General features: G+C 42.5%; 3 protein-coding genes across 4 annotated transcripts; 2 read left to right on the top strand and 1 right to left on the bottom strand.

The window, feature by feature from the left end:
• Positions 1-2,902: 2,902 nt before the first annotated feature.
• Positions 2,903-5,405, bottom strand: LOC146438431 (uncharacterized). Of its 2 annotated transcripts, none has more exons than XM_085059109.1 (2): positions 4,575-5,405; positions 2,903-4,100 (listed from the first exon to the last, which is right to left on the bottom strand). In XM_085059109.1, exons 1-2 carry the CDS (start codon positions 4,804-4,806, stop codon positions 3,229-3,231), a joined length of 1,104 nt encoding a protein of 367 aa, XP_084915235.1. In that variant the 5' UTR covers positions 4,807-5,405; the 3' UTR covers positions 2,903-3,228. The 2 variants fall into 2 exon arrangements, with proteins under 2 accessions (XP_084915235.1, XP_084915236.1); XM_085059110.1 differs by having other exon boundaries at positions 2,903-4,097.
• A 968-nt stretch (positions 5,406-6,373) lies between these two features.
• On the top strand, positions 6,374-8,269 carry LOC146438430 (uncharacterized). The gene is made up of 2 exons (XM_085059108.1): positions 6,374-6,557; positions 7,088-8,269. Exons 1-2 carry the CDS (start codon positions 6,374-6,376, stop codon positions 8,002-8,004), a joined length of 1,101 nt encoding a protein of 366 aa, XP_084915234.1. The 3' UTR covers positions 8,005-8,269.
• A 14,150-nt stretch (positions 8,270-22,419) lies between these two features.
• CHRNA9 (cholinergic receptor nicotinic alpha 9 subunit) lies at positions 22,420-27,555 on the top strand. The gene is made up of 4 exons (XM_085059126.1): positions 22,420-22,559; positions 23,388-23,542; positions 24,197-24,729; positions 26,043-27,555. Exons 1-4 carry the CDS (start codon positions 22,446-22,448, stop codon positions 26,597-26,599), a joined length of 1,359 nt encoding a protein of 452 aa, XP_084915252.1. The 5' UTR covers positions 22,420-22,445; the 3' UTR covers positions 26,600-27,555.
• The last annotated feature ends 409 nt before the right edge of the window (positions 27,556-27,964 follow it).

Below are 27,964 nucleotides of genomic sequence, written 5' to 3'. Positions count from 1 at the left end.
CTAACAAATATTTGGCTACTGGGTCCTTTTATCTCTCACTTAACAGGAGATAATAGATCATATTCAGTGGGACCCTGACCATTAAAAAGGAGTTAAGGTCTTCTTTATCCTGTATCACAGAGCAAAAATAAGACATCCTAAAATAGAGACAGATAATTAGATTAAAGGATGTGTGAAAGCTTTAGCTTTGCTAGGGAGCTAATTGCCTCAACGGACACAATCGAAACTGGATTAGACCAATAGTAAGGCAAAGCTTACTGTGGAGTAAACTGCTTGGTTACAAACCTCTGGGTGAATGCTCTAGCTCTTTGGTGAAGTGTGAAGTCATTTACACCTTTTTGCCATATGTTTTGCTGAGTAGGAGTGTGTATGCATGGGTAGTTACCATGGAATAAATGACATGCTGTAAAGTCACACCATCAATTAAATTTATTTATGTGCCCATGCTTTTAGCCAGAGGAGCACCCTGTTTCTGAATGGTGGGTGAGGAGAGGTGTGAGGAAGAAGCAATGTCAAAACAAAGCTGCTTGTGTGCACATGTAGTAGAAAAATCATGTGTTTTTAAAATATGGTCACAAATCGTGTGCCTGCAGGCTTCCCCATGGTCTTGGCTGTCTCAGTCTGACTCAAAGCAGCACACAGGGTCAGCCCTGGAGAACTGCAAAGGGAAGAGATTGCTGGCAGAAATGGGAGATTGAGTGTTTGAGGTGGTATCTTCAATTCAGGTGCCAACACCCCAATTAAAATTGGTGGACACCCAAATTCCTTCTTCAGGGTTTGTAGGCACAAAAAGAATAAAAAATATTATTGCTGGCTTCTGCAGGACAAGGTGGGTAAATTTTGTGAAAAAAGAAAAAATCTGAACTTGCATCGGTGCTTACTGTGTGTTTAGACGTGTGGTAGGCATGCTCCCAAAGCTTTGGCCCAGGAAGCCTTTCTTCATTTTCTGCACTCACTCTGCTCTTGGCTGTGCTCTACCTGTGGGAGTATTACCATATGTTGCATCACTAGATTTTTCACCTTAATTTTGCTGCTTAGTGTTTCTCTAGGAGTCTTCAGAGATCTTTATTTTTCCTCAGTCTCCCTGACTGAAAGGAGACAGGTAGCCACACTTCCACTCAGGTCAGGATGAACAAGTCCAGCAATGGAGATGTGCTCAAGGGGCCAGGGAAGCCTGAGAAGTTTTTCCTGGGTGCTGGCAACACCCAATCCACCACTGCCGTTGCCCAGCTTTTGCAGCCACTGTAAGAGAAAACTAAGTAAATGAATTGTGGGTTTGGGGTTTTTTAAGCTACCTTCTCTGTGGGTGACATTAAGTACAGAGGTTAGTGGTGGGTGTTAAATACTCTCCTGGTTCTGGAGCTTTTTCACAGGGGCTCACATAAGGTGGGGGAGCTTCTTGTGTTCAGTGCCGATTGGTGAATAAACTCAAGTATACTATGTGGCTTAACCACAGGGACCTGTTTTCTTTCTCTGCCGGAAACACCTGCCAAAAAGGCTGTGTTCACTTGGGCTCTACAAAGAAAAGCCTCAAATGAAGCTTCCAGGCTTATAGCAACAGGTCAGGACGAGATACTCAGTACATTGTTTTAAATTCAAAACATCTCACTGTGCCAACTGGATACAAAAAAATTATGGCTGTTAATTAAAACAGAGTGTCAATATAAAGGAACTAATGATGCTTTCCCTTGCATAATTATGAAAGAAATACCTTTTACTCTTACAGAATTAGCTGAATTACAAAAAGAATACAGTTGCACTCAGAGTCTGAATATGTGTGGAGAGTCTCCCTTACATCTGGAGAGTGATTTATGCTAAAATAGAAGCTGAGGGCTACTGGGAACATGTGGTTTTCTTAACAACAGGAAATAAGAGTTCCCTGGTCTCTCACCCAGAGAGCCACCTATTGGGCTGTGGGGTTGAGTTTTGTGGAGAGAGGTGATCCAATTGCCATAGTATGGGTCAGTTGACTGAAAGTGTCCAAAAGGCTGCCAGTCCCTAGATAATGCATCAGTGCATCCTGGAATGTGATCAAGGCTCCCCAGTGATTGTGCTGGTGGATCCAGATTCACAATCATTACTATGAGCAAGATGACTGGGACTCAGCATCAGCATCACAGTGTTCTAATTCTGCAACAGCCTGTAGTAAAGCTTTAGAAGGGGAGCTACCAAGTGTATGCCAGGGAATTAACAGATTGTTGTCTCCTATCACAGCTGTTTCTGCAGGGTGAACTTCCTCTAACTAAAGATCCTCTTGGAAACTAGCTGGAGGACTGAGGAGTGCAGTATGGTGCTGGCTGTTTTCTGAATACCTTGTTGTCACCTTGGTAGCTCCTAAACACACTGATGTGAAGCACGACACAAGATATTACTTCAAACACCCTTATGTATGACCAAGCGTGTTATGATCATGCTTCTCAGATACTAGTCATTTAATCTGTGTTAAAGGTCTAACAAATTCATCAACTACAAAGTGAGGGTCATTTGTGTTAGCTATCTCTATGTCCTCTGCCACTTTTGAACTGAGCAGGGCCAACTTTGATGTGTTAGCCATGCTTCAATTAAAGTCTACATTAGGTCAGTATCCAGGTTTGACACATCCTTTCAAGAAGGATCAGTGAAGGATCCTAAGAATTGTCAAGGGGAAGGCATCCATAGGTAAAGAGATGAGACTGCAACAGCAACAGGTAAGGTTGGACGCAGCTCCTATGGGACTGCAACTGGGCCAGCAGAGTAACTTCTCTGCTGGTGTCCTGTTGTCACCAGCTGTCCATTAGCTTTACTTCTCATCATGCTAGACAGTAAAAAAGAGTGCATGCTTGTATTGTTACATTGTCATCACTGCAATGAATGGCTTTTGACCAGGGTGTAAAAAAAAAAAAAAAAAACCAAACAAGGGAAATTCTTGAAATAAAACACCATTTAATGTGAGATTACACAAGGTCAAAATGCAATTAGAACAAACATGCTGAATAGAATGTGCACTGCCCCACAAGTCCCAGCAGTTTTAAAACCATGACAATGCATTCTCAAAACCACCACAGGTGTGAAGTCACCTTCCACTTGTTCCTTCCCTTCTGTCTAACTTTACATAGCACTGAAAATTTAGTCTGTATAAAGTATAAGATTTGTGCATTGCAGAAGATACTCTGTACTATGGAAGGACAACAGATAGAGGTATGTCTTTTTCAGAATCTTCACCACCACCTTGCCATTCTATTAATCACTTCATGGGAATACCCATGAGATACTGCTGTTAGGGTTCCCCAGCCAGAAGGAGTGCTCACCATAGTGGTTTGGAGGAATTCCAGCAAACCTAAGACCACGGCGGAAGACAGTGAGGAACTCCCTCTTTGTCACAGCCGTACTATTTAAGTGCAAGAAGAGAGGGCCCTCTCCTCGTGGCCGTACTGCCACATAGATACGGAGGGCTTCAACAGGACATATCCACATCTCTTCACATAATCTCAGTTGGACCAAATACCTCTGTTGGCCCATATGAGATGTATGCAAAAAAAGGTTTGCACCCCTTTCTGTCAGCTGGAGGTCACTCAAGTACAGAAGCTCTGGCTGCGCTATATTTTGGGGATTTGACACCATCTCTTCTATACGGAGTACACCAAAATAAGCCACAGTAAAAATGGCACGGAACAATATACACTCATAGGGAGAGCTACACACAGACTCCAGAGTGCCCAGGAGAGATCTTAAGACTTCAGCTGTTACAAGAGAGTATTCATCATTTGAATGGTGAGTCCTACGTTTCAACCTTGACATGATGGAACAGATGACAGGATCTGGAAGAGGATCAGGATGATCTACCACTCTGGAGATGAACGAAAGTCCTTCCATATACATTATTATTTTTGTGGGAGGCAGATCCTGGGACTCCATGGCGACCAGAAACTGTCTTATTTGTTCGACTGGAATTGGCCAGACTGCAGGCAGAGCCATGCCTTCTCTAAAGGAAAGAAAGTTTCTCAGGCCTTCATGGAAGACTTCCCACAAGTCACTCTGTCCCGAGTCCTCCAGCAACAGCAGAGTCTTCAGGGGCCAAGGGCCCAAGGGATGCTTCTCAGGAACCTGGCTGAGCTTATCTGCTGAAAGAAAATTACATTAGTAATGGCAAACAAAAGCAGATTAAAAGCTCCCTCCCTTTCAACATGCTTCAGCCTTTACTTGAACTTTTCTTAAAAAAACCCAAAATCTGTCCCATGCATTTTATGACTCTTATCTGCACAGTTCCCAACAGACAGAGCACAGGAGAAGGATTACATCCTCAAAATCCATCAACCCCCACCTATTTGTCTCTTTAAAGCAACATCTCAAGCCTGGTGACAGATCTGACACCTATTGCAAGGTTTCTGTGACCTCAGACCTCCATCAATGGGCACAAGTGGCTTGGAGCGACAAAGCCACCACAAAGTAGCAATACACTCTGGAGTGCATAAAGGTCCCAGAAGTCTTCCAAGCAGCGTGGTCAGACCTCATGGAAGAACCTGGCAAGCCTCTACCCACCTCCCTCACCACTTAGCCGCCCCCCACCCCTCTTGCCCCCCCAAGAGCACACTCACCAGCTCCTTTCCCACTGCCAGCCTCCGGTTCACTGGCACCCCACGATCCGGTGCAGCCATCAGGACCACACGGCAGCCACCCCATCCCGGGCTCCTGCCGCAGCAGTGCCAGCAGCGCCCAGAACGGCGAAGGGACAGCAGGCAGCTCAACCCTTCTCTGCATCGCCAACAAAACAGCAGCAACGCCGTGAGAGGCACAAACCAGCAACTGCTCGAGGAGCGCCAGCTCCATGCATCGTGCTGTCCTTTTATACCCTGGCCCTTCTACCCAAATCGGAACGCCCCCTCTACGTGACCTTCTGCGACCAACCCAGAGCCTGTGCCTGAAGGTCCATGCGGAGGTCCTCCCATCCCGCCTCCTCTGCCCATGGTCTGCGGGGGACTTTCCTGGAGGGGGGAGCTTCCAATACCTGCAAACTGCCCAAGCGGCCCATTATCGCCTCCATTGTGCGCGGCTGAGGGCTACGGAAGGAGCACAGGGTGTGCCCGCGGGTCATTTAACCTCCTTGGCCCTGGCCCTGATCTTCTCCCGTGCCCACACCTGTGCCTTTTTGTCACTAAGCTGAGAGAGCCGGCAGCACGGGAAGGTACAACACGGTACAGGTCTGGATGACGGCCGGGAGCGATGGTCAAATCCCGAGGGAAAGGAAGCTCCCAGGGAAGGCTGTTGTCGAGATCCCTGTACAAGTTTCTTCAAAGGGAGACCGAAAGCTCAAGTTGTCGGCTGAGGAGCCTGCTTGCTTTGGTTTTTTTCCTTAGGACGTTGCAGGGATAGCTACTGTGGAAAGACAGCTGTCTCGTTAAACTGTGCAAAAACATCTCGGTGTACTTAACAGCTGTGACAAACAAGGTTCACTCTCCTGTTAGGATTAAAAAGGTTTAATAAAGCACAATAGGGGACAGATAAAAGCAAAAGGTCAGCGGTGGGTGCTTTGGCATTCAGCGAAAAAAGCGCACCTGGTATGGAGACACTCTTTACATCTTCTTCAGCCTAATGCATATTCATAAACAGTTATACATATTCATATTTCCCTCCAAACTATTTTGCATGTTCTGGGAACTGATCCGCCTCCTCGGAGCATGCGGAGTCGTCTGTCATTGATCCTGTTATCACTCCCAAATTGTGGTTCCTGCAGGTGACAGGTGCTGATAGTTGGAGTGTCAGAGGCAGGGTCCATTCGTGGGATGTTATCCAGTTCAAGCAGACAGTCCAAGCATTCTAATAAAACTATAACAGCCATTTTACTACTATTAAACTCAGCTAGCACTAGAAAGAAAGACCTTAGTCATCATTACACAGCATTTTTTCACAACCAGGCTACCTCTATAAGAAAAGAATTAAAACAATACACATAGTATCCATTGTAATATTTGCGAAAAGCCAACATTATGTCATGTATTTATCACACAGCGAAGGAGGGCTGATGAGTAATTCAGAACGGAGCCAGCTGCCCTGAGCTATTCTCTACAGCAAACCTGGAAGCGACATCTTGCAGAGCCCAACAGAATAACTGGGGGAGGTAACAGAAGTACTTGTCTCTCCTTTGTAACCTTATCACTAAATCCGATGACATTCCAAACTGTCCCAGAAGAAGTAATGACTGGACGTTTCACACCTTCCAGTTCTCAGGCCGGGCCCAGCTTGCCACCCTCTTCTCCCACGGCCCAGGGCATTCATTCCCCGGGCCTCCAGGGCTGTTCCGGGGAGGGGGCTGCGGGCAGCCCCGCCGCGATTTAAGGGCAGTGGGGCTGAGCTCTGAGAGCCTCGGTGCGCAGCGGCCGCTGCTCGTCCTGCTGCCATGGCCTGCGCTGCGCGCGCTTCGGCCGAGCCTGCCGCCGCCTTCTTCTGGGAGATGCTGGCGCTGCTGGCCCGGGAGCCGGGCATGGAGTGGCTGGAGCGGAGCCTTGCTGGGCAGGCGGTCACCTGCCCGCCTCGCAGCCGACAGGCACCGCGGAGCGGGGAGCGCGGAGCGGCGCGGACCGGTAAGGAATGGCGGGCCGGGGCGGGTGAGTGAGTGCGGGCCGGGACCTGGGCAGGGCCGCTGCCCAGGGGCACCGCAGCGCTGGCGGCCTTGCCTCCCGCCGGGCAGCTCCTTGGTTTTGCTCGAGTTCTTGTGTGGCGCTGGAGGGTTTGGAGGAGTGTCTCGAGGGTGTTCTCTCTCCTGGGCTGGGAAATAATGTTACCTACTGGCGGGAGTGTGCTGTGTGACCTTTGTTATTGCAACTTCTGTAAGCCGTCCCTTGGTTTAAAAATTGCTTTTTATTTGTCTTCTCCATTATTACTCAGCAACCTTGTAGATTTACGGAGTGTTACCACATCCAGTGCATGAAATGGGCCTGATATGTTGCTTGTTTATCGTTTGAAAAATATCTCTGGTGCAGCTGTGTCGATCAGATAAACTCACAGCATTGTCTGGAGGTGTACTACACTCAGGAGAACTGTGTTTATTGCTGCCTAAGTAGTATGCTTATGCCTCTTGTCACCGTGTGCTAATGTGGATTTTCTCTTGTAGGAAGCGAGAGCAGTCATCATCAGAAACATTCCTTGGGACCTTCGCCTGTGAAGACTCTGTCGTTGCTGGAACGCTCAGGGGATAGTAGGCTTTGGCAAGCCTACCTCGAAGGACTGAAGAAATTCCTTGTCTTCAGGGAAAGCATGGGAATGCCTGCAGCCTGGCCAATTCCAGTGGAGCAGATTAGAGGGTTTTTGACTGCGGAATCTAATTTTTCCTCATCGAAGACACTCACATACATGGCAGCACTGTCTTATTTATCAAAATTGACTGGCAACTCTGATCCTCTGCAAGATCCTATAACCTGTTGCATGGTGACAGGGTTGAAACGTCGAGTGGGTATCCTGAGGGATAAATACCTGCCTATAACAATTGAGATGTTGCGATCTCTCTTGGGAGCTCTGGAGTCTGTGTGCATAACTTACTATGAATGCTTACTGTTTCGTGCATTATTTACTGTAGCTTTTTTTGGGGCGCTGCGAATAGGAGAGATAGTGGCAAAGCACCGTAACGTACTGCAGCCTGAGCTGCTGTACCTGAGCGATCTCCAGCTGATGGAGAGGAAAGTGCTGCTTTTTCTGCCTAATTCTCCTGTGGATCAGGAGAGACATGTGATCAGCCTAGCGCTGTCTGGAGAGCCATGGGTGTGCCCTGTTCTGGCCCTCTGGAGCTACCTGACAGTTCGTTCACGGCTGGAAGGACCACTCTTCGTGCACTCGGATGATAGGACTGTGACGAAGAGGGAGTTCCTGGCCGTTCTGCGCTGTGCCCTGCGGCTGCTGGGGCTGTGTCCCGAGCAGTACGGCGTGCATTCCTTCTGGCTGGGGACTGCTGTCACTGCTGCGCGCTGCGGGTATCCCGGGGAAGATGTCACTCGCCTGGCAAGATGGCCCTGTAGGATTCCAGGAAGATTCTAACCATGGAGAGCGACAGGAAAATAGAAGTTAATGAATTATCTTTTTTATGTAGAGTCATCTTTTAGCTGTATAGTTTCTAGCCTTCAACGGGAATTTAGTATTAACACCTGAAATTAATTTTCTACCTCACAGTGGGGTGATCCTAAGTTCACTGAGAACTAGCTTGTTCTGTCTGTATGTGGGGGGGACAATCAAATCTCTGTGCATAGACTGCATTTTTATCTTCTATATTATGAGATAATAAATATTGCCTATTTCAAAATGGTATCTGCCTACTAGTACTATTGTTACTCTTTACTCAGAAGTCATAATCTTGGCTTTGAGAGCAAAGAATGACAAGCAGACTCAAACTCCTGAGGTTTTAAGGTAGCGATTGTAAAGAGGAAGTAGTTAATATCTTTAGGCATAGCTGTACACTTTCTGACACTAACATGTCACTAAGGTCAAAAGGAAAGTATAAACTACATTATTAGCCAAATAACAGACACCAAAGGATGATATTTTTAAAATGTTGATCATCATAAGATGTTTAAAATAATACCTTTTACTGTTTAAATGGATGAGAGCAACTTTTCATCAAACTATCCCTCTGAACATATTTAATTTAATCCTCTAGACACAATTCCCTCTGAGCATAATTAGCTTAATCAGTATTTTAAATAACAAAAATAGCACATGGTTCACCTAACAGTTAATGATTTCCTTAGGATGTGCTGCTTACTGTCCTTTATTTGACCTGCTATTTTCCCGAATTTTAAGTTACTTTTTAAATAGAGTTTTCAACCATAACCATAAAGTACAATGGCTCGAGGACTTTTAATTTTGTTGTTAATAGCATTTATAACACTTTCGTAGCTTATGGTGGAATATGTTTTTCACCATATGGCTGGACTGGGATAGGAGTTGGTGAGTCAGGCTGTCCTCTGTCTGAAAACTATGGTGAGCAAGCCTCTTCGATTACCCATGTTACTATCACTGCTTCAAATCTGGACTATGATTATAGCTCAACAGGCTAGTTTTGTATCTTGCTTTGCCCTATAACCTCTTCTAACAAAATTATGGGTAACGGAAGGATGGGAGCTAGATGAAATTTATTGCTGGCTTGATCTCCATGTGGAGAATTAGCCATGATTTTTGGGTATTTTTTTTTAGTGGATATATACCCTGTCCATGCAGGGTAGCACCTATCCTCTACTCTTTACACTGTGCATGGGGTTGAGCTCGCTGTGGGAGTTAACTACAGTGCAGCAACACTTCTGTGGTTATGCTGATATCAGAGATACTGAACTGCAGCTCAGCTAAAAGCTGTCTTTTTAATTTCTTGGCTATGTTCACTTGAATTGCTTGTTTGTATACTAATTTCTGTTTCTGTGCAAGAAATCTAAGTTTAAATAGAGCTAAGGTGATGCAAATGTAGCATTTCCCCAGGAACTATTCTGAGGTGCCCACGAGCTGCTGCTGCTTGTTAGGCCGAGCAGATACTTAGAACGTGCCTGCATAAGGAAGTGCTTTGTGCTCTGTGGAAGCTTTGGATTTTTCCTGTCCCCTGTGTATGTGATGTGTCTGCTCACTGGCTTGTGCTGTACCTCGGCAGGCCAGTTTCTAGCACAGTCTGTTGCCTTGCTGTGAAAGGTCTATGTGTTGGCTTATGTGACACAGATTTAGTAGTGGTGGGAGGGGGGACTGCGGGGGTGGCCTCTGTAGAAAGAGGTAAAAGGGGCTGCCCCGTTCATATTTTTGTTTCCCACTACCCAAATATTTTAACAGTGAATGTGCCTGGCCATTTAACTACCTGCTAGGACTCTTCTGTTTAACTGATTTCAGCAATAAATTTTGCTTCCCAAATGGAGATACAGGAAAGTGTTTTGCAAGTATTTTATGCGTGCAAATTGTTGTCCTAGCAGACAGGAATGGCTTTATTAATGCTTGCACTTTTAATATAGGTGCTGGTTTAAAAGCTTTTAGGTAAGTCTGTCTTCTGGGGAACCTGGGATTTGGCAAGTAAATGCCATGATGATTGCTCAGGAATACTGGGAAAATGGATGCCTGTCTTATCTGTAATTTCTATGTCTCTGATAGATGAAGCAGAAAAGAGAATTACCTTTGTTCTTATTTCTGCCTACATTCTCTAGCTATAGCCAGAGATTTTGGTCTTGTACCCCTCCTAAGTAGAAGTAAAACCTCAGAAGTAAGTGAAGAGATGAAGAATCAACTACAGTTACCAACTTTGCTAAGTTCTGATCCCAGTATTGGGAAGAAGAGAAATTTGTTTTTAAGGAATAGCTGCCAAAGAGGTTATTAGCTTTATAAACGCCCTGTTTTTTTGATAGGCTGGCATATTTTCAGATAGGGTTATAACTGTAGTTATATATAGCTATATATAGTATAATGACTTCTTGGTAATAAATCTCCTTTTACATGGCAACTAAAACTGAGATAGTTGGTAAGTAAACGAGTCCTGTTTTCTCCTGAACATTAGGAGTGTCACACGTCAAGTGTTCAGAATCCTAAAATCATCATCTGTACAACAAAATAATATTTGTCAAGTCACAGCACCAGAAGGACTCTAGTGAGTTGATCCTGGCTGGATGCCAGACACTCACCAAAGCCTCTCTATCACGCCACAGCTGGACAGGGGAGAGGAAAAACAACAAAGGGCTCATGAGTTAAGATAAGGACTGAGAGAGATCACTTGCCAAATACTGTCCTAGGCAAAACAGAGTCAAATTAGAGATATTAATTGATTTTGTTACTAATAAGAGCAGGATAATGAGAAGTAAAATAAAACCTTAAAAACATCTTCCCCCACACCCCTTCCTCCTTCCCAGCTCTACCTCCTCCCCCAGCAGTGCAGAGAGACAGGGAATGGGGCTTATGGTCAGTTCACCACATGTTGTTTCACACGCTGCTGCTCAGGGAGAGCAGTCCTTCCCCTGCTCCAATGTGGGGTCTCTCCCATGGGAGAGAGTTCTCCATGAACTTCTCCAACAGGAGTATATCCCAGAGGCTACAGTTCTCCACAAACTGGTGCAACATGACTCTTCCACGGGGTGCAGTCCTTCAAGGACAGGCTCTTCCAGCATGGGTCCCCACAGGGTCACAAGTGCTACCAGGAAACCTCATCCAACCTGGGCTCCTCTCTCCTGGGGTCTGCAGCTCCCTGCCAGCACCCTGCCCAGCACAGGTTTCCCATGGAGCCACAACCTCCTCTCAGGCATCCACCTGCTCTGGCATGGGTCTCCTCCACAGGCTGCAGGTGGATCTCAGCATCCTTGTGGTGCTCCATGGGCTGCAGGGGCACAGCTGCCTCAGCATGTTCTTCACCACAGGCTGCAGGGGAATCTCTGGTGCCTGGAGCACCTCCTGCCCCTCCTCCACTGACCTGGGTGTCTGCAGAGTTGTTTCTCTCACATATTCTCACCCTGCTCTTCTCTGGCTGCAATTACATCTGCACAATAACTTCCTTTCTTCCTTCTTAAGTATATTATCACAGAGTCGTTACCACCATTTCTAACTGGCCCAGCCTTGGCCAGCAGCACAGCTGTCCTGGAGGCATCTGTCATTGACTCTGCTGGACATGGGGGAAGCTTTGGGCAGCTTCTCGCTGAAGCCACACCTTTAGCCCCCTGCTACCAAAACCTGGCCATGCAAACCCAATACCCAAGTTCATATAGCTGTTCTAAAGAATAGAAACAGAAGAGGTTACAGAAGGGTATTTACTTTAAGGTGTAAAATGGGGAACTATTTCAACTCACATTTTTCCTAACATGTTAGTTAATGGTTTCATGTATTTTTATGATGTTAAGGGTGAAAGGCTAAGCATACTGACTCTAGAAAGAGCTGAAATACTCTTGTATTACTGATGACTCTGCTGTGGGAATTCACTGTATTGTGTGCAGATACTGGTGAATCATTCTGGTGGAATCATTCTGAACTCTTAAAAATTCTAGAATTAATAATTGTTGAATTTAAGTAGTTAGACTCTTCAAGAATAAGGGGGAAGTAAAAGAATCATAGAATCACAGAACTGTTTGTGATGAGACCTTAAAGACCATCTAGTTCCAACCTCCCTGCCATGGGGAGGGACACCTTTCACTAGACCAGATTATTCAGAGCTCCATCCAGCCTGGCCTTGGACATCTCCAGGAATGGGGCATCCACAGCTTCTCTGGGGAAACTCTGGGTACCTTACTACCCTCACAGTAAAGAACCTGGGACTTCACCTGACTGCCATAACTTTCCAAATATCATAGAACGTGGTTTAGCAACTATATCAGTCAATTCTCTCCAGACTCTGGGATGCATCTCATCAAGTCCAATAAACTTATGCATCTTCAGGTTCTTCAGGTGGTCCCAAACTTGATCTTCTTTTACCAGTGCTCTGCTTTCCTAGTCCCCATCCTGCTGTCCACCTGCTTGAGAGGTGTGGAAAGAAAGGTTGGTATTAAAGACCAAGGCAAAAAAGTTATTGAGTACCTCAGCCTTTTTCTCATTCATTTTCCTCTATCAGTTTTCTAACATTGTTTTTCAGGGAGGCTACACCTTCTTTGAGGTTCCTTTTCTATTTTACATACCTGTGCTTAGGTTTTTGTTTTTTTTTTAATTAAAAAACCAGCAAAACTTTTTCTTCTGCACCTGGTTGGTATGCATGTGATTCCATTCTGATTGTGATGCTTATATCAAATACATATTCCTTAGAATGACAGAAGTAATGTTGCCTGCTCATTACTTCAGTACTAATTAAACAAGTGTAAATCTTATGTCCTTATACAGCTAAAATTTTATTTTTTAAAATTGTACCTTAGAATTCATAATCCTGAAATGGATGAAATTTGAAAGAAACTGCTTATTTTCATATCTACTGAAAATTTAGTAGATAACAAAATCAGGTATCTGCCAGGTTTCACACGAGGATCCATGAATATTTCTTGCTTGTAGAATGAAAGCATCCTCTGCTAGTCTGACTAAGCCTTTAAACCTCTTAGGGTTTTCTTTACAGTGGTTATATGGAAAATTATTTGTGGTATAAAAAGTGCTGAGAAGACTTCTTGAGACAAACTGCGAATGCAAGCAGTCGTGTCTCCCATACTTGTGCTTCTTGTTTGCAACTGACACCTGGATGAAATGAAGCTAGGAAAAGCCCTTGTAGACTGAGGGGTTCCATTGATTTGCTACTTGAAACACCCCCAAAGTGTCTTTCACATATCTACCTAGAAGTCTTGTCACCTTGTCTTCTTCCTTCTTGCTTTCAGATACATATATCCATCGGTTGTGATGTTACCTTCGAGTTGAAGAGACTTGGTCATTCCTCCCCATAGCAAGGAGGACACTGACATTCTGCAGCAGCTGTAGTAACAGCATGCTGGGCACAACAGAGCAGTGCTCTGCTTACTCTGCTCGTGCTTTCTGTTGAAGATGTTTCATTTCATATCCTGAAATTGTACCTCCTCAAGTTTGTAATTACTAATGTTGCAGACTTGGAAACTATAGAATTTGAAGCCATATGTATTTTAAGATATCTAAAGGAAAAGCAATGATTTTCAGTCAAGATAGGTGAGGAAGGCTGTTTGATATGTTGCGGTGCAAGCTTGGCTAGAAGCATTAGCATGGTGCCAAATGCACCAATTGCTCTTTGAACCACCTCCTCCAGTGAGATGCCAGCACGTGTTGCTGTCTTGCTCTCTGAGGCTGGCTGTGTAATCACTGCAGTGTGTTGCTTAACCATACTAGCTACCTGTACTGCCTTGAAGTACTGAAGAAGAGAAGGAATTATAGAACCATGTGTACCACAAATCCCATGCTTTTTTCCTCATGTATAGCTTCCCACCAAGAACAAATCAACTATCTATCAGAGTCCAGACTAGACCATACCTCAGTCATTAACATCATTGGATTAGGAGCAGCTGTCTTATATGGCAGTGTAATACACTCCTTTTGTTGGAGCCCAGGAGTAAAGCCAATATGGAATTTGTTGCTAAAATTGTTCCATGTTCTGGGAATGTTCCTATACTAGCTCTTTTCTACTAGTTTGAGAAACTGGTTCTTGTACTTTTATATAAATTTCCCAAATGCTATAACCACAGGATGATTGTAGGATAGTCTGACTTCACATAGCTCTGATATAGCTATAAGGTGCATTAATTCCTCTTGTATTTGACCAGCATCTTGGTTCTGTTTCAGAATAAAATGCACTTCCTTAAGCTACAGACAGCTGAGCAATTGGCAAAGATACTTCACAGCCTCCTGCCAATTGTTGGCAAGCAAACAGCAAATGTTTTCCAAAGCACACAAACCAATCAGATATCATATGTGGTTACAGTAGTATTTTAATGTTAAAGCACAGTTTTTTTAGCCTTAACAGCTTTTGTACCTCATATCACCTTCCATATTACTTGAAAAATGGCAGCTATTTAAGCCTGTAAGATTCAGGTCAGTGTTGTAGGCTAACACTTTTAGATGGCAAATCTTATGTCTTTATTGGCCAAATAAGTTTTTTCAGCCCACTTTACCAAAGAAAAGATGTTCCTTGGTGGTGACTCCCTGTATTAACACTTTAACTTATTTTTTTCCCTTTGAAGTACTAAGCCTTCATTTCCACACATTTGTTATGGGTTGAAAAGAAGAAAATAATATCATGTCTTTGGACAATTGCTGGGAGTTTTGCAGATGAAAATCAACAGTATGAATACAGCCTCTCTTAACTGAGCCACTGTGTTCAGGGATGCTTAAGAAAAGGGATGCTGTCTTCAGCTGAAATGGTGGTGCTTTGTTCCCAAGATATAAATAACTCTCTTGTGCCAGAATGAGTGTAGCTGCAGAGTTTGAATAAATCAGAAGGTTTATGACAATATTTTGCTCAAGAGGAAATATTTTTGTTTAAACCATACCATTATGTAGGTGTGTTCATGCTAGGACATTTTAAAGAATGTAAGTACCCATGTACTATAAAATATTTCAGTAGGTAAACCCATGATTTCTCAAAAGTTCTTTTTCCTCAGAGATGTGTAGTTGCTGCTTGTTTTATCCCACAGGGAGGTTTGTTCAGGCCTAAATGCTTTGTGGTAATTTAGAGTTGTGTCCTCCTTCATGTAGTTGTACCATATTTTGTGTTGCCAGTTGGATGTGAGCTTACCAGGAAATTATATGTTTTCAGGAGACGCTAAACCATCTATGCAGATACTCCTGTGGACAGGAGGAGTTTTGGCAGTGTTTTAAAGGGAAGTTCCCGTGCACCTCTAAATTTTGGAGAGAGTGAAACTTTAGTTTTGAGTTAGTGTCTTAACTGTTGCCTTTCAGTCTTGCTTCATCAGATAGTGGTTTAATCTCTGGGAGGTTTTTTGTGATATGCATACAAGCTGAGGCACCTAGAGCTCTCCTCAGCCTGCAATGATAGCTGCGAGGCTTCCCTCTGCTCTCAAAAGCTGAGGTAGTTTGCTGCCTTCCATGGCTCAAGAGTGATCTTCAAGAGGAAGGTATTCGAGTCTGTCAGCACATGTGTAACAGGGTAGGAATTTTTCTCTAATTCACTTTGGTTTGGAGCATCAGGCTGCCTATCAGAGCAAACTTGTGATTTGTCTCTAGTCCTAGAGGTTGTCTTTGTGTAGAGCACAGATTCTACAACTGGCCATTCAAAGGCATGCTACAAAGCTGGAAATTGTCCTAGTGAGAAAGAGCTGTGTATAAAATAGCCCTCTGATACCTAAAATTATAAACTAGCTTTGTCCTTAACCCTGCCAGATACTGATGGACAAAATACTAATGAGCTTATAAGCATCGTGGTGAAAAAGGAGTAACCTGCTGCATTTTAGACCATATTAAATAAAACCAGACTTCTGGGTTCAAAAAGTTTCTCTTCAGGGGCTGGGAGGTGGTCAGCAGAGCTGTCTGTGTAAGTGCATCCAAATAAGTTATATTCAGAAAATCCCAACAACTGTAACATGTTAATGAGGATTTCCCACCTCTGGAAAATGTGGCTAATATTCTACATTATCTCATGACCTAGAATTGTGAGCATTTCCTAATGTATTTCCTATCTTCCGTGTGTACAACAGGGTGGAAGAAAAGATGAATGAGTCTGTTGGTTTCGGGTGGTAGGGGATTTTTAGAGAGAAGGAAGGAGGAGGCAGTAGGTGGGTGAGAAAAAATGAGGTGGAGGGAAGCATGTTGCATCTAAATGAAGTGCTGTATTCTCTAGAGCAGGCACAGTGAGGCTGTTCTGCTGGCAACAAGAGCTGTTGCTACCTGTGCTGTTAAGAGCAGTTAGTCTAAGGAGAGAAGTCTGACTCTGAACAGTTACTGTGCTGATTGACCCTATCACAAGATAATATTCAGTAGCAAATGCTGTGAAGAAAGTGAATGCAACAGCTTCTGTGGGGAAAAATTGGCAGGAAGGCAAGTAGAAGCAGACTGTGAGACACTTCTTACAAATTGTGCACAGAAACCAATCTGTTCTTCTTTATTGTTCTCTGATGAAGGGATGGATTATAAATTATACAGACGGCCTTGAGGCCTGTGAAAGTACAGTAATCTGCTGCTTTTCCAGTTGAAGGCTTAAAAACTCTTAATGGTTTTTATGCAAAAAAGTGTTAGAATCCATTTAAAAAAATTCTGAAAATGTACATGTCAAAACCTTAGGCTCAGGACCAAATTATTATTTTATGCATGAGAAAGAAGATTGAAAGGACAAAGCTTTAAATATGTTTTACACTTCTTACCTACATTGCTTATAGTTTGTCTATGACAAATATCTGAAGTTGGAAGTTTTGATATGAAAGAGATCTGTCCTATATCATCTCCAGTCTGTCGTTAGAGCGCATGCAAAAAGTCCAACTTCCCTTACATGCCAGTGCACTGAATTTAGATTTTTGATGATGTCTTGATAATAATGTATGTGTGTCTAGAACGATAAAAAGTTACATATGTTAGGTGAGTGGTGTACAAGCTCAGTGCATCAGTGAATGGCACACTCTTGTCCCACTGTGTGTGTGCTTGAATACTGTTCTACTCTGTTAACAGCCCATACTCATTCCCACCAAGCCCACTGTTTGAACAAAATATGCTGAAGCAGGGTTGGACATTATGCCATGCGCCTTAATCACTCTCTGCATCAGCAGAAGCAGCCTGTGCTCTAAATCTGGTTTTGTATCGACTCACAGTTGATGACAATGGATTGTGTTCGCTTCCTGCAATCGGTCGCTTCCTGGTGACTGCTCTCAGGTCCGGTAGGACCTGCCCGGGAACCAAGTCCTGAAAGACCCCGGATTCAGCCACCAGGTTTTGTTCCTCCTGCTTATCTTTCTCTTTAAAAGAACATCTTGTCTCACCGTGTCTTACATCAAATGTAAGGCAAATCATCTGCGAAACTGATGGAAGCAGACTATAATGCGATGCGATTTTTGTGTGATAAAGCGCCTCGTCTCTCCAGGTGCATCGGTATGCTGGGTGACAGGGCCATCTGCTGGCAGAGGGACTCCGACAGCATCCTTGCGAATTCTGCTGGGAACGACTTCTGGGAGTCGTTAATGGCTTCATCCTAACTTCCAAACACCCGTGACTCTTCTTAAATTATCTTTATAACTGGCTTCCTATTTTATTTTAATTTCTGACTTGATAGCAGAACTTTTTACTGTAAAGAAATAAAACTCTTTAACTATAAATTTAAGCTCTATTCCAAAGTTAAATGGGATGTTTGATCTGGGAGTAAAATTGCCATAGATTATGCCAAAATTTAAAACTATATTCTGAGGAAGTGTGGGTCTGTAGATGAATCTCCCAGATCAATGAGAAATTAACGTTAGTGCTCAGTCTTCATACAAAATGTCTGCATTAGGGACATTTTGATTTAAAGTACAAATCAAATCTCTTGTGAATAAATATAAAGAAGCCAAATGGTCTGTCATACTAACATTTTTCGATTTCTTGTGTCTTCAATATTGAAAAGGCTTTTGGATGTGTTTTAGTTTTACTTTTGCAAGCACCATGCAATCAATGCATCTCAAACATAACAAGCATGTCTAGTATATGTGTGCTCATGTTTACCTGTCTGTATGCCCAATGTATACATATAGGTATGTATAAAATATAGGTTATTAATCAGAGCTTATGATTTAGCCCATGGCAAGTTTATAATTGATATAATGGAATTGTGTGTGCATATAAGAATAAATTGGGTAAACAACATGTAAACGTACTTTATGGTTTTGTCTTTTTGAGAACCTGCAGTTTCCCTTCAAGAAGACTTTGTTACAATAAATGTGCAGGGTTCTTTAATATACATGATCTTGGGCAAATTAAAGTACATCAGTCCACACTGCTTGACAAGTGTGTATTGCTGATGTAACAGGTCACACAATTGTCTCAAGCCCCTGGTAAAGCAAAGCTAGTTCTGGTTCCAGTAGTGTTTATAGCAGCTCTCTTAAAGCAGTAACCCTGATCGCTCTTGTTACTACAGCAAGAGATGTTAAGCAGTAGCTCCTTGCTGCCAGAACGGCAATGTGCTGTAGAATAAAGTTATCCCCTGAGAATGCACTGATCTGACTGTATCCGAAATTCTTTTGTCTTTTGTCTCCGATTTTTGTTGTCTGTAGCAGCATATACCTTCATCCCACAGGGAAAGCAGGTTATTACATACCATGCCTAGGAGCTGTTCTGACCTTTTTGGCTTCTAAACTGTTTTCCACTTTTTTTCCCCTTTGAGAATTCAGCAAATGGAATGACAGAGATGGATTTCATTACAGTGTTAGACTGAAATTATTTATTGCTTACCTTGTAAACCTGACCATAAATGTAATTGATTAATAAATCCCACAAAAGCACAAACATTAGCCAGTGATTGCTTGTAGTGCCACTGTATAGAAATTATGTGTACAGAGGGATAACATTTCTTCTAGCCAAAGGACTGTGCAAGAGTAAAATAATAGTATTTTATGTTTTCTGTGGATCAGGACATTTCTGGACCAATTTTTTTCCTGGTAGTTCATTCTATATTTTCACTTTCTGTTTTAGTGACTGTCTTCTGTTATCTGCTTTAAAAGGATGGCAAAATGGACTGCAGTATATCAGGGAGGATGGATTGGATTGTGTAGAGGAGGAAGTAATCTCCTCTTGTCTGAGAAACTTGAAAGAAAATATCTGTGGTACTAGGAAACTAATTTGACAACATGAGTAATATAGACAGAGCTATTGAATTCTGACCATTGGGGTGAGATGGAAGGCCAGGTCAGGTATTGTTTCATGTTAATATTTTTCTCCTGAAACTCTTTTGGCTAAATGTAGGTGTTGTGCAGTAACTAATTTTTCTGTAAAGTCTTGTCAAGTTCACCTGTGAAAAATTGTACTGCGTAAGGGAAATGGGATTTTATTTGCAAAGTCCAGTTTTGCTCCTGATTTACTGTGCTGAATACTGCTCTCTAAGTGGTCTACACCCGTTGAAGTTCTTGTTTGCACAGTGATATTGGGCTACTGCAAGTGTTGATGTGTTGCCTGACTTTGGTGCAACTGCATCTCTTCAATGAGCAACACTTTGGTAATGAAAAGCTTGTTTTGTCAGCATGGAAGTAAGTAAGCTGTGGCTGTGGGTATTGCTTTTTTTTTTCCTGTGTGATATTGGATGTATGGTGTATAATGTAACTAACTACATCTATTAAAGTACTGAGTCAGATCACTTTTTTGTGAGGGCCTACAAATTCCATAGAACTGGTTCTGAGCAGGCTATTGCAGACTGTAAGTGCAGTAAAACACGGCCCACCAAAGAACTGTAAAAGACTTTGTCACAAACTGGACGAAATCTTACATTTGTAGTAAAAAATGCAATGGAATACACTTTTCGCACTGCTACCCAATCTGTTGGTTTTCTGTCTCAGCACTAGCTTGAGCAGGCAGCGCTCAGGTTACCGAGAGAGGGAGGGTTCAGCAGAGCCCCAGGCAGCGACAGGGACAAAGCCATCGATCTGATCGCTCTAGACTCTGACAGCTGCCGAGGGAGGACTGAGTTGCTTCCAGCAGCGCATCAGTGTGTCAGCATCTTTATACTGCTGTGCAACTTGACTTACTTTTTTGGATGGTTTTGGATGGTGAAAAACACTTTTGTGCTCTTGGGTGAACAGTTTTATTTAAGGTCCAGAAATGAAGATAAGGAGCCTCTCCTCCTTTTACGTCTCTCTGTGGTTGCTGTTCACAGCAGTGATACTCAAAGGTGAGAAAACTGCTTGCTAGATAAATATTGCACTGAGGTTTATTTTACTCAGATAGGATCTTGCGACCTGATGTACTCTACATGGCTGAACCCCAGAAGTATTTAATCTGTTTAGTTTTACTTTGTCTCACTGATGCATAGACAAAATGATCGTGTACGACCAGAATTGCAGTGCTCTTTGTGAAGCTTTGATGGGATATCTCTTTAGTCAGGAAGATTTGCTTTGAACTCCAATTAGTCCAGGGAGTCAGTATCAATCACCAGAGAGAGATGTACTCCGAAGCATCTCGTTCCCTACATTGTGCCACCTGGCATTGGCGCAAGTCTTGTGAGTGCGTGAGAGACCGAAATGCTGAAGTGACAATGGCTCAGACAATGGGCCATTCGCAGAAGCAGCGGGTGCTTGATGGGCCGGATTTGCACCCCACAGCCGAAGGGCAGGAGGAGAGGATTTGAACCTGCATGAGAACATCCCAGGTGCAGAGAGGGTGAGCACCCATCATCAGAGATCACGGCGACAAAACAATCTTTGTTTAGCAACAAGTCTGGTTTTGAACCAGATAAGGGAGAAGGCTGAAAAGAAGCAGAAACTGTGAGATGGGACAATACTTTTTATCATGCACGGTGATATCTGTCCTCTCCATTATCTACTCTTACCCATTCTTAGTATTTCTTTCTTTTCCTTCTATATTTTCTTAAGTGTAATCTTTACGCTTTTATATTGTTTTATTTCTATAGCTAATAATCAATACGGCTAAGTACGTTCTTCGCATTGTTGGAAACGATACAACTTTTAAATTTTATCGTGACTTTAGTCAGGGGTTTGTTCGCCTTTGCCCAGGGGGAGAGGAACTGAAGTTTCTCTCCAAAAGACTGTTTACCGGGTGAAGCCTGATGAGTTTAATATCCATAGATTGGGAGTAGCCAGAAGATACACAGGAGATAAATGAACATTAGCGGTCATTATCGCCCTGGTGCGGTTGGAGACACCTGGTCTGCGAAAAGATTGATAAGAGAATCAAAGAACGAGGACCAAATTAGTATTGAAGGCGGGGGGATCAATAACCAATAGATCAAATGCTAAGAATTGCGTAATTTAAGAGCAGTGAATGTGAATTTCTTTGGGGTAGAAATAAGGGGGAAAGTCTGGTAAAGAACCATGTATGATGGAACGATTTTTACTGCACAAGCCGAGCATGTGTGAAATTATTTCTCTTGCACTTCCTGCCCACAATAATATCCTATCCAGAATAAAGTAAATCCTAATTCTCTAATAGTGAAAAAATGTTGTTGGAGAGTTTCTGTTTACCCCGTAGTTTCTGTGACACCATTGCAACCAAATGGTTCTAAAATAAACTTGTATTTATACATAACCAGTAATTTTGTGTCGTTTCACTCTAATCAATCCCAAGGGATGTATTAACAAGCACTTCAGTTACCCCATCGTCAGGGGTGAGTTCTAACAGAGTGGTTCTGTTGTCCTTGCTCTTCGCTTGCAGAAATTTGTGAATCAATGTAAAGATGATACAGAGGCTGCCTAGAGAAACGGTGATGTACAAAACAGTATGAAACAGCACCAGTGTCATTTAAAACCTCAAGTTTCAGTAAATTATCCTTAGTATCTAAGTCTGGATGGCAGGAAGCATCTCCAAATATGTCGTTTGGAAAAGATATATTGGAAAAGATATATATATATATGTTGGTGCAAAGATATATTCACACACCATGCAATTGCCATCTTGTGAAGAAAAGCAGCTCAGACTTCTTACAGGTGGTAGTTTAAAAAGAAAAAGACAAAATTCTGAAAGTAGCAGGAATCTTACCAGGGCTGCATTTGGGGAGATACCAAAAGCCATTAGCCTGGGAGCAAGTGTGATTTCAGACTTTGCTGACTGGAAGTCAGTAATCTCAGCCTACGAAAGACATTGGTAAAATAAAAATAATTATATTTACCTTAAAAAAAAAGCAGGAATCGCTGTATACAGGGTGTTTTTCAGTGGGTATGAAAAGCTTAAGTTAGCTATTCATGTACTCCAGGTGAATGCTGCCTTTATTTGAATAGCTTCATCAGGTGCACTTCTGTCTCTGAACCAATTATATTCTACAGTCCATGAATGATAAATATAGCAAATACTGCTTGAAGCAGTAGAAAGAGGTTGTTTTCTGATGCTGCTCAGTGCTTAATCTAATGTACTGATCAAGTCCATGTTATCTAGCTGTGGAATCAGCCAAAGGAAAATATGCTCACATGCTGTTTAACGAACTGTTTGAAGACTACTCCAATGCTCTAAGACCAGTGGAAGACACAGATAAAGTCCTGAATGTCACCCTTCAGATCACGTTGTCCCAAATTAAAGACATGGTGAGTAAAAGTATAGTTCTGTTTTTCTAAAAAGATGCAGAAATGTACTAGGTGTAAGCCTTTTGTTTGGAATAGGAAAAGCAGCCTTCATTTGCTTGTGACAACTTCAGTGATACTTCCTCACGGGCTGGGGAGGGAGAGGGATGATGGGGTGGGGGTTGGGTCCTTTTCTCCAGATTTTCTGTAGATTCTTATCTGCTTGCAACACTTAAGACTGCCATTATAAGTCTGAAAACTTAGAGCTGCTGAATTTTTAAGTCTTCTTTTGTAGTTAGGTGTTGGTATCACACCCTCCAGGCAACTTTTGCTGAGTGTTAAATATAGCAAATGCTTTTTCTAAGATGCAATTAATTTCTCCATAAAATCCCTAAAATTAGCCTTCAGTAATTTTTATAAATATGGTTCTGCTAGATATACTTTTAAGGCAAAAGAAAATGTGTCTGTAAGGAGAAGGGAAGATTATTTCTGTGACTTCTGAATTATAATTTCAAGGCCTCACCAAGCTTTCAAAGAATTTCTTAGCCTGAATCTGTTAGCTGTTATTCTGAAGCCTGCAAAAGGAAATTTGGAAGATACTGGGAGCCTTAGACACTGTGATTAAAACTAGGGAGGGTACTGAGGGAAGAAGGTTTGTACAGGTGAAAGTCTGACACAGTGATTTCCCTGTGCAGTGTGTGGGCTTAGATGCCTGTCTGACAATTATTTTGTGGCCTGTTGGTATTCTGGCCTGTTTTGAGCACTACATCAAAGCTATATCACAAATACTGTCTGCAACTAAGATGTGATTTTGTCACCTTCAGCTAGAAATATTCCTACATTTTTATGCAGGATGAAAGGAACCAAATTTTGTCAGCTTATTTATGGATTCGACAAAGCTGGTACGATGCATACCTCAGATGGGACAAAGATAAATATGATGGGTTGGATTCCATCAGGATTCCAAGCAATTTGGTTTGGAGACCAGATATTGTCCTATATAACAAGTGAGTGTGGCTGGAAAAAATCAGCTTGCATATTCGAGGGAGGGAGGGGGTTAAAGGAGCAACTGGCCCACAGGGTCTGAACTTTCATCACTACCTTACCTTAGCAAGGGGTATGTTTGTTGTCTTAACATTCGTTGTTGAAAATCTAAATATTTTGCAATAAAGCTGTAGACAAGATCTGGAAATTATGCTACACAACAATGCTATTCTGAATTTCTCTGCACTGGGAATTGAATACTCTGGCTGCCTGAGGTGCTTTCTGCTGAGGCTTCTAGAGAGCTCTGGAGACTGTCCACAAAAAAGTGGTACATGAAGGCTGCACTCCTTGTCTGCTCTCCCAGGCCAATAATGACCAGCAGATTGTTTTCATCTTTTAATTGACACTTATCCTATTGTATCCTGTTTGAGGTCAAGTTTGAAGAAGCTATGGCCAACAAACACAGCATAATTTTGCAGCACTGATGTTTGACATTCATGGGCACTCAGACCTGTAAATAATGGTTAATAGTAAGTTCCTGCTAAAATTCAGTGTAAATATGATTTCAGAAGCATGCTTTTAATGGTGTGAAAGGATTGCCCCCTTGCCCCTCTTCTCTGCCCCACACTCTTAAGTTGTTGTCTGTCAATCCTGATTGTCATTTTTCTTTCTTTTAGGGCTGATGATGACTTTTCAGAACCAGTAAATACTAATGTAGTGCTGAGATATGATGGAAAAATCACTTGGGATGCACCTGCTATCACAAAGAGCTCATGTGTAGTGGATGTGTCTTATTTTCCTTTTGACAGTCAGCAGTGCAACCTTACCTTTGGGTCCTGGACCTATAATGGTAATCAGGTAGACATCATCAACTCTCTTGATAGTGGTGACCTCTCTGACTTCATAGAAGATGTGGAATGGGAGATTCATGGTATGCCAGCAGTTAAGAATGTTATCACTTATGGCTGCTGCTCTGAGCCTTATCCAGATGTGACCTTCACGCTGATTTTGAAAAGGAAGTCCTCTTTCTATATATTTAATCTGTTGCTTCCTTGCATTTTGATCTCTTTCCTGGCCCCACTAGGATTCTATCTCCCTGCAGACTCTGGTGAGAAAGTGTCTCTGGGTGTCACAGTTCTTCTTGCACTGACTGTGTTCCAGCTGATGGTTGCAGAGATCATGCCCCCATCTGAAAACGTACCTTTGATAGGTGAGCTTTACACGCTTTGTCTTTAAGTGTGACCTATTAATAGCAGGGCTGTATGTCAGGGAATCTGTTTGTAATTTGTGACTTCTGGGAAGATAAATTTGCTACATTTTTGAAACATAGTGAAGTACTTAAAATGTGTGTGGAATTTGTATAGGCATGCTGCAGTTTTTAAAAGTTATTATGTGTTCATTTTAAATTATACATTAGCTAGCTACTTATATTTATTAAACATAGATATTTAGAATTATGGTATCACATCTTGAAATAAAACTAATAATGGAAAACGCTTTTAGAACTAACACATGAAGTGAAATCAAGAGCTATAAGCACAAGGCCAGACTATTTCAAGATATATTTCTGTCAGATCCAGATGGTTGGATGGCCTCGCTGGCACACTCACAGTTGACTTAATATCTGATAATTGTTACACTGGATTGTAATTTCTGGAAATCCATTATGCTGAAATTTAATTTATGTCTGAGAGTTCAGAAGAGTTAATGTGTAATGAAAGGGACCTAGCTTCAGGCTGTTTGCTCTATTCCCACACTCTCCCTTGCCATCCTTTCCAATCCCTTTGAAGCTGGGCTCCCATCACACTTGCCTGTGGCACGTCCTGTGTCACTGCAGTCAGCCCTTGCTTCTCCTGCAGAGGCTGCATGGCAGCAGAGCAGGGCTGGGAGCTCCCTCTGTGCATGGGTTGATTGGGTGGTCAGCTGAGTACTTCAGTTGCCAAAAGCAAGGGCGGAGGAGCACAGCTTGTATTCACTTCAGCTCACCACCCTTCAGCTCCATGCTCTGACCTCTGAGCTGGCAGCACTCTGCTTGTGGATACCAGCAAGGTGTGTGAGTGTGAAGACATGGATCTGCCAGTGTGGGGTGCACCAATAGCTCAGACAAAGTGTAATCATCACTTTTGTTAATACATTGGGAAATGGGATTTCCAAGGTAACATGTGAAGCCATTGGCATGGGGATTTTGCTGACACCAGGAAAACAGCAAGGCTCTTGAAAAACATTTTTTACCTGCTTTCTGAATGGATTTCAAGAAATCAGAGGTTTTGTCATGCAAATATTTACCATGCTAACACAGTAGTCACTCATTGGTTAAAGACATGCCAGTAAGGATTATGAAATTTTATTTCAATGGCTTTTCTATTTGTTTTTAAATATTAATTTGTGATCTAAGAGAATTGGGGTGATTAAAAATTTGTTTCACTTGCATTTATACGTATTACTATGTTGTCACACTGTTACTTCTCACTGAATTTTTTTATTAGGGTAGCATCTTTAATATGATTTTATTTTGTGTTCCAGGAAAGTACTATATAGCAACTATGACCATGATCACAGCTTCCACTGCATTGACAATCATTATAATGAATCTCCATCACTGTGGCTCAGAGGCAAAGCCTGTTCCACAGTGGGCCAAGGTGGTTATTTTGGACTATATGTCAAAAATATTTTTTGTTTATGATGTGGGGGAAAATTGCACAAGTCCGAAAAGAGAGAAGGAAGAAGAACGTAAGTTAGAGGGGGATGATGGGTGTCAGAGGAAGCACAAAGAGGTAAGGAGTCCTCTTTCCAATAGGAATGATGACTGTAATCTCAAGGAGAAGCTCAATGGAAATTGGAATAAAAGCTATGGAGATCATGGTGAAAATGTTAGGGAGAGTGTTAATTGCTGTTCTTGTTACAAAATGCTGATTAAAAATATTGAGTATATTGCTAATTGTGTTAGAGACCATAAAGCAAACCGGGCCAAAGGAATTGAGTGGAAAAAAGTTGCAAAAGTGATGGACAGGTTTTTCATGTGGATTTTCTTTATCATGGTGTTTTTTATGAGCGTGCTGATCATTGGGAAAGCTGCTTAAGGGAAAATGAATATGCTCCTTTTGTAAATCTGAATATTCTACTTTTTTAAGGTGGAGTTCTGTGACAGGGTGCTTTTGAGATCTTTGTCTTGCATTCTGTAACAATAAACAAATTGATTCTGTAGGCTGTGACAGTGAGTTGAGACATTGCATAACTGAGGACTTGGCTGGTGACTGTCCTTGCCTTTTAGTGTGGGTGTGCTGATGAGGCTGCAGGATAAGCACTCTGTGCTCAGCCTTGGGGGGTGATGGCCATGACTTGGCCATGACTTGGTCATGACTTCAGGCTGTCTGGGCCAGAGCAATGCAGCAGTGGAGCAGACAGACTAGCAGGCAGCTCTGTGTTCACATGGCTGCATCACTGCACCTTGTGATTTGATCAGCCCTTTCTCTCTTACAGGGAAAAAAAACCAAGTGCATTTTTGACATGGTGACATTTTCTGGAGATCATCCCTCCATGGCATTGCTTTTTTTCCTTTTTCTTTTAGCTTGTCTTGCAAACTTATGTTTTTTATTACAACTCACTGATCACTGTTCCTATCATTTCATACACTTTACATGCCTATCTGCTGAGCCTTTAGCTTCTAATATGGTTGAGTTTACTGGATATGATCTTCCTCTTCATCATTTTCTGCTGCTGAATGTTACTCTATTGTCACCATGGCTCCAGTCAGCCAGATTCCCAGGGTTCTTCCTCAGTCAGAGGGCCTCTCTTCAATTCTTTCTCTTGAGCTTAATAATAGGAAGAGTTTCTCCTGTCCTTCCTACATGTCTCATTGCCCTGGGCATTTGTGCAAGATGTGCCTTTAAATGCTGCTTGAGACTGCTAAAATAGGAGGCTGTGACTTTTGCCTTTGCTCATTGAATTTACCTACCAGTGTTCACCCTTTGGGTCCCTTGTCCACTCTTACATGCTCTTTAATACTTAAATTTTAAACAGTTTACAGGAATGCCAAGGTTGCTCTGTGGATTACTTAGTACAAAATAATGATCTTAGAGACTCATTAAAGTAGTGCCATAATCAACACTCCTTGCTCAACACTTTAGTACTTACATGTACAGGAAAGTGTTAGTTGCTGACAACACCAAAACCCCCTCTTCTGTGTGTTAATTTCTGTTAACCCTCTCAGACTGACAGAGCTCTGGAGGATGTTACTTGAAGTAAAACAAGAAACCAGCACCCTGGATATGCCCATGGTAAATAAATTGCTTTTGCAAAGCACCCTGAACTTTGAAACCATGATATTCTAGATGCAGTGGGAGAGGCGGAATGACATGGTAATGGATCCCAGTCAAAAGTTCATGTGATAAAACTCATTTTCATAATTGTTGCAGTTAATAGGAGCATATCTGTGAATCAGTAAC

The sequence above is a fragment of the Lichenostomus cassidix genome, chromosome 4, assembly GCF_008360975.1.
Source record: "Lichenostomus cassidix isolate B80296 chromosome 4, HeHo_3.0, whole genome shotgun sequence".
Classification (NCBI taxonomy): domain Eukaryota; kingdom Metazoa; phylum Chordata; class Aves; order Passeriformes; family Meliphagidae; genus Lichenostomus; species Lichenostomus cassidix.
The sequence above is the reverse complement of the archived record's forward strand: the minus strand, read 5'-3'. Positions and strand labels throughout refer to the sequence as shown.